At 34.3% G+C, this 7,143-nt stretch overlaps 1 protein-coding gene across 1 annotated transcript; it reads right to left on the bottom strand.

Annotated features, from left to right (window-relative positions):
- Positions 1-256: 256 nt before the first annotated feature.
- Positions 257-6,641, bottom strand: LOC137615292 (uncharacterized). Its single transcript, XM_068345031.1, has 2 exons — positions 2,086-6,641; positions 257-965 (listed from the first exon to the last, which is right to left on the bottom strand). The coding sequence occupies exon 1, from the start codon at positions 5,867-5,869 to the stop codon at positions 3,365-3,367; it is 2,505 nt and encodes an 834-aa protein (XP_068201132.1). The 5' UTR covers positions 5,870-6,641; the 3' UTR covers positions 257-965; positions 2,086-3,364.
- Positions 6,642-7,143: the final 502 nt, after the last annotated feature.

The raw sequence follows: 7,143 nt of genomic DNA, 5'->3' as shown, positions 1-7,143 counted from the left end.
ATATATATATATATATGTATATATATATATATATATGTATATATATATATATATGTATATATATATATATATATATATATATATACATATATATATATGTATATATATATATGTATATATATATATATATATATATATGTATATATATATGTATATATATACATATATATATATATATACATTATTATATATATATATATATATATATATATATATATATATATATACAATATATGCATATTGTAACATAAGAAAACACAAAATCTCTTATACTAAGGATTTACGAGCAGAATATATCAGGAAACAGTGATAACCCATAATAACTTAAAATGTACTTTAATAACAATTAGTAAAGAAATTAAAGTCACAAACAGAACAATAAACCAATTACAAACGCATTACACAATAGCACTTCATCAAGACTACTAATCACTAATTTCTGCAGTTCACCGTATAATACCCAAGTCGCAAAGCTTTACATAATCACAACATATAATACACTGTAGTAACATCAAACAGTTAGTGGCAACCAACGTTACATCACACAAGAAAACGTCCAAATGGATAAACAATACATTACCATATATTCCTTAAAAACTTTATACACTTATCACTCGTTTGTTGCGACTCCGCCGAAAATAACCATTATGGGGCTTTATATACTCAACTCACGCTAGACATCCATGTACTAAATATAATTTTTCGGTACATTATCCTTGGCGACTACAGACAAGCGGTACTGCCATCTGTTGGCTAGTGTACACCTTTTACGAAAATATCAATTTTCAACCTTTTCTGCAATTTTATACTCAATTAATCATATTCCTTTACATTCCCCCCCTTTAAACTCCGCGGCTCTCTCCTCAGTCCATGCTGAATTTTCACTCTTACAGTCTTAAACATTAGCCACTTCCACCATTCAGCAACTATCGGAGACTGCCACGTCGTTGGTAACAAGCACTTTCCTTTCAAAATAAAAGGTTTAGATTAATCAACAGACCTAGAGAGAGAATCTGCAATGACATTTTCCTTGCCTGCTATATGGTGAACATTTATTTTGAATGGTTGCAAAAATAAAGCCCATCTTAAAATTCTCTTATTGTTGTGCTTACATTTATTAATAAAGGTTAATGGATTATTATCAGTATATATGTCAATTTCAAAATTACTGTTTAACAAGTATATCTCAAAGTGCATTAAACTCAAAATTAAACTTAAAGCTTCTTTTTCAACAATACTATAATTTAACTGGTGGCTATTGAATTTCTTTGAAAAGTAAGATACAGGATGTAAGATACCATCATGTTCCTGTAATAATACACTGCCAGCTCCTGCTTCACTGGAGTCAACCTGTAACTTGAATGGTAGATTAAAGTCTGGGGATTTCAGCACTGGCTTAGACATTAACATAAGCTTAAGTTTGCTAAAAGCTTCGTCACATTCCTTTGACCAAACAAACTTCACATCCTTTTTCAGCAACTCTGTTAATGGGTAGGCTACATCTGAAAAGTTACAAAATTTTCTGTAATACCCCACTGTCCCCAAAAATTTCATCACGCCACGTTTAGATGTAGGTATGGTCAAATTCTTTATGACCTCAATATGACAATCAACAGGTCTCACGTGGCCACTTCCTATTTCATGTCCTAAATATTGAACAGTAGTTTTTCCAAATTCACATTTTGCAAGGTTTATCGTGACATTGAATTCTAATACCCTCTTAAAAACATTATAAAAACATTATATACTTTTTTTATGTGATCTTCCCAGGTTTCTCCAACTATGATAATGTCATCTAAATAAACAAATACACCTTCGAGATCCTTTAAGATACAATTCATTTGACGTTGAAATGTCAGAGGTGCATTACATAAACCAAATGGCATTACCTTATAGTTATAAAGTCCATGGGGTGTAACAAATGCAGCAATATTCCTACTGTTTTTGTCTAACTCAATTTGATAGTATCCTTTCAATAAATCAATTTTACTTAAAAAAGGAAACTTTGCTACATTATCAATTATTTCCTTTTTTATCTTCTACTCTGGGCATGGGATATGAATCTTTTATAGTTACATTATTTACCTTTCGATAGTCTGTACACATTCTTGCACTTCCGTCAGGTTTGTCGACTAGAATACATGGGCTAGCCCATTCACTATGGCTTTCCTCTGCTAGTCCGTGTTTCAGCAAATAAGCAACTTCGGTCTTTAACTGTTGTTGTTGCCTCTGTGACATTCTGTACGGACGCTGACTTATTGGAGTCTCCTCTCTCAACCTGATTTTATGCTGTACTCCTTTTATCCTTTTTGGATGGTCTGAAAACAGATCTGAAAAGTTTTTAATAAGCACTTTAAAATCCTGCTGCTGTTCATCAGATAAATGAATACATAATTTTCTAAAATTTTCATAATCCCTCAAATACTCAGTATTTTTTATCCTAACTTCAAATTCTCCTTCAACATCTTTTTCATCATACTCTTTTGCAATTGACAACACTCCACTGGATTCATTATACCTTTTCAACTTGTTAATATGGAAAGTTTTAACTTTCCTTCGTCCTGTAGGAAATTGAATTCGATAGTTAACATCACTTACTTTTTCTTTCACCGTGCAAGGTCCTATATACTTCTGGTTAAAAACCTTACCAGATGTAGGGAGATACACTAGAACCTTGTCTCCGATGTCGAGTTCACGTTTTGCAGCCTTTTTGTCGTAGTTTCTTTTCATCCCTTCTTGTACCATTTAGAGATTCTCATGTGCTACTTTCCATATTTTCTTTATTTTTTCCTTCATTTCTTGTAAAGTGATAGAATCCTTTTCATCTGAAATCAATTGATTTTTTATCACCTCCATGGGCGACCTTACCTGATGGACATATACTAACTGAAAAGGAGAATACCCCAACGATGAATGTACGCTATCACGAACGGCAAATAGCAACATTGGGATGTAGACATCCCATTCCTTTTCATTTTCACAACAGTACGTGCGAAGCATGGTTTTGAAGGTTCTATGAAATCGTTCGACCACTCTTTGGCTCTGTGGGTGATAAGATGATAAGCAATGCTTAATATTCTGACAGGCTAAAAATGATGTAAACTTTTTTGACGTAAAGTTGGTTCCTTGGTCAGTTTGTACTTCTTTAGGCAAACCAACCAGCGAGAAGAACTTGTTAAGCGCTTCAATTATCTTATCAGCACTAACAGCTCTTAAAGGAATAACTTCTGGAAATCTGGTAGCACTACACAATTGTCAGCAAATACTCGTTGCCTTTGCTAGACCTAGGAAGAGGTCCCACACAATCCAAAACCAGTCTTTCAAAGGGTTCACCTGGAACTTCAATGGGTTGCAATGGCACCACTTAAGGGTCATGTTGAGCTTTGCCTACTTTTTGACATAGATCGCAATTTTTACAATATTCACTACAATCTTTGTGCATCTTAGGCCAATAAAAATACCTCAATTTCTCATAAGTTTTGTTTATACCTAAATGACCAGAATAACTACTGTCATGAGCAATACCTAGAACAAAATTCTTATAACTATTTGGAATAATCACTTGTTCTACAACATCATTAACATTTCTACTCTTAAACTTCCTCATTAGGACTCCATCCTTAACAAAGTAACACTTTCCTTCCTTCTCGATATCATTTATATCAACAAGGGCATTATCTCTTATTACCTTCAAATTCTCATCTTCAATTTGAGATTTAACAAATTCTTCCTTATTAACTTTCAGCATTCGCAAAGGAGTACTGACTTTACTTACTTGTGTTTCTGGACTGTCTTTAAACAAGTTTTGTAAATCCAAACCGTCGTCATGCTTTACCTTTCCTTCGGTACTTCTTGTAGTAACTGCACAAGCAGGAAATATGTTTGGAAATGTACATTCAACTTCTGTAATAGATGAAGAATTAGAGGGTTTTTCTGTCAAGATTGGATTACTGCTACCAAAAACTTTGTCTCCACATAAATCATTTCCAAGAATTAACTCTACTCCCGACACTGGGATTTCTCTCACCAAAGCAATTTTAACAAAACCCGAAATTAACGGAGTTTCCAACTTTACTTCCACTATTGGAGCCGAGAATTCAGGACCAAACCCACGCAGAAGTACATACTCTCCAGTATCCTTCCACTGGTCATACATATTTCTTACCATTACAGACTGTACCGCTCCGGTATCTCTTAACCACCTTACTTTCTTTTTTTCAACACAAGGGAGGTGTAACCAACCTTCTCCCATGAAAGGGTCATACAATTCAGTACCTTTGGATTTGGTACTCTCTTCAGGTAGTCCCATTCTATTTTCTTTTACATTAGTCTCAACATAACCAACATTATTAACATTTTGAACACTATTGTTACCCATTTTGTAACCAATATTCTCATCAACATTACATATATTATCAATGCTATTGTTACCGTAACTCTTACCTGGCCTAAGGGGAGAAGCAAACAAACAAGGACTAATGTCACCACATGCTTGCGGTTGATTTAACAATGCAATAGTATTTTCAGGTTTATGATAATCCTTTTTAGAATGTACAGGTTTATCTTTAACTTTATTTACCACTTGAATTGGACAGTTTTCTGTGCGATGTGGACAACTCCTACTGATGTGTCCTGGTTTGCCACAACTGAAACATACAAAATCTCTAAAATTTTCGCCTACATTTTGATAACGGGGTGTAAACTGATCATTTCCACTGGATCCTGCTTTTCCAGCACTAACACTAGGACCATAACTATTTTGACTTGCCCCTCTAAAACCTCTATTAAAAGATTTATTATAAACTCCCCCTGATGATACCTGTGAACTCGTAGTCTTACCTTGTGCCTTGTAATTTTGACGCTCTTCCCACACTCTGTTCCTTCCAATTTTAGGAGTGACGTCAGTATGATACAGCTTATGGGTCAATGCGTAATTATCAGACAACCTAGTGGCTTCATCCACATTAACTACATCACGTTCATCCAAATGTGTTTTAATAAGTGGATTAATACCATCCTTGAACTGCTCAAGCAAGATAAGTTCCTGAAGTTTACCGAAATCACCATTAACTTCTCTGGCATTTATCCACCTATCATACCACAGTCGTTGTTCCCGTGCATACTCCATATGAGTGTGACCATCTCTTTTTATCCAGCTTCTGAACTTCTCTCTATACCTCTCAGGCACCCATTCATAAGCTTTCAAAACCTCAGATTTAACTCTCTCATAATCCTTAGAATCATCCAAAGATAAGGCAGCAAATACTTCCCTAGCCTTTCCTCGAAAAGTAGTTTGAACCAACGTGCTCCACGACGTTCTCGGCCATTCACGCTGTTCTGCTACTTTCTCAAATTTAAAAAAAAAAGAATCTACTTCATTCTCAACAAAAATGGGTACACTTTTTACTGCGTTGTCTACCTGAAAAGACTTTAGTGCTACTTTGGACTTTCCTTCTACTTCAATTTTCTTTATCTCTAGTTCTATCCTCTTTTGCTCAACCTCAGCTTCTAATCTTTTAAGTTCGACAGCTTTCTCATTTCCTAATCTAACTATTTGCAAATGAATCTGCATCTGCTCAACACTCATCCCTTCATAAACAAGTTTAGACTTTTTTGGTTTGACTTTAAGTGACTTGGTTTTTTCACGTACGGCTTTAGCACCTTCCTCTTCACTTGTACTATCCTCTGTATTATTATCACTAGCACTTTGCTGGCTATCAGCTTCTTCCTTTTCCCAATTCATTAGTAACAACGCTTCCTTATCAGACAAAATTCCTAAAGTCATTAGCGCCTCACTTACTTTATTTGAGATTTCTTGCTTCCTTGCAGATTCTGATACTTCTACATCATAGTACCTAGCTAGAACCATCCAGTCTATTTTAGTTATACCTTCTAACTTTTCACCACTAGGACTACGTATGAAATCTTTCAAATCAAACACCTTTAATAACCTGCTCAAAATAACACAGCAAGACAAATATAGCGCTAACACTATCACAACTCTCCCCCCCCCCTTTAAAGTATATGGAAGTGCTAAAAAACAATTAACGGTTGACAGAATAAGCTAACACAGAGGATAAGTTAATAGGGATACGTTCGGGTTTCGTTCGACAGGCCCCCATGTAACACAAGAAAACACAAAATCTCTTATACTAAGGATTTACGAGCAGAATATATCAGGAAAGTGATTACCCATAATAACTTAAAATGTACTTTAATAACAATTAGTAAAGAAATTAAAGTCACAAACAGAACAATAAACCAATTACAAACGCATTACACAATAGCACTTCATCAAGACTACTAGTCACTAATTTCTGCAGTTCACCGTATAATACCCAAGTCGCAAAGCTTTACATAATCACAACATATAATACACTGTAGTAACATCAAACAGTTAGTGGCAACCAACGTTACATCACACAAGAAAACGTCCAAATGGATAAACAATACATTACCATATATTCCTTAAAAACTTGATACACTTATCACTTGTTTGTTGCGACTCCGCCGAAAATCACCATTATGGGGCTTTATATACTCAACTCACGCTAGACATCCATGTACTAAATATAATTTTTCGGTACATTATCCTTGGCGACTACAGACAAGCGGTACTGCCATCTGTTGGCTAGTGTACACCTTTTACGAAAATATCAATTTTCAACCTTTTCTGCAATTTTATACTCAATTAATCATATTCCTTTACAATATATATAATATGTATACATATATATATATATATATATATATATATATATATATATATATATATATAAAGTGTCTCTATTTAAACGTATGTTTATTTTTTGTGATTGTGTTTATGTGAGATTTATTTACGTTTTTTTTTTTCATATTACTAATTCAAGTGAGATATCACGAAATTTCTTCAAGCATTGTTTAGGAGAAAACAGATGATACCTGAACTCTTTCAGTAAGGTCAGGTTACCAACGAGTGCACGTGCTTTACGCTTCGATCCTGGTCTAAAATTGATTATATTTTATCTTCATATAGATTTAAATGGGAGCAGTGGGCTGTTTCTTATCATTTATAATCGGTTATTCTCGATTATTCCATTCACGGGTCTACAAAATTTCTTGGTCAGTTCCTCACCTGAATTAATCACTATAGCAATATAATAG

This window comes from Palaemon carinicauda, chromosome 21 (genome assembly GCF_036898095.1).
Source record: "Palaemon carinicauda isolate YSFRI2023 chromosome 21, ASM3689809v2, whole genome shotgun sequence".
Lineage (NCBI taxonomy): Eukaryota > Metazoa > Arthropoda > Malacostraca > Decapoda > Palaemonidae > Palaemon > Palaemon carinicauda.
The sequence above is the reverse complement of the archived record's forward strand: the minus strand, read 5'-3'. Positions and strand labels throughout refer to the sequence as shown.

Bases quoted from the DNA above. Each gene is read 5' to 3' on its own strand.
- LOC137615292 (XM_068345031.1), bottom strand. From the start codon at position 5,869: ATGGTTCTAGCTAGGTACTATGATGTAGAAGTATCAGAATCTGCAAGG.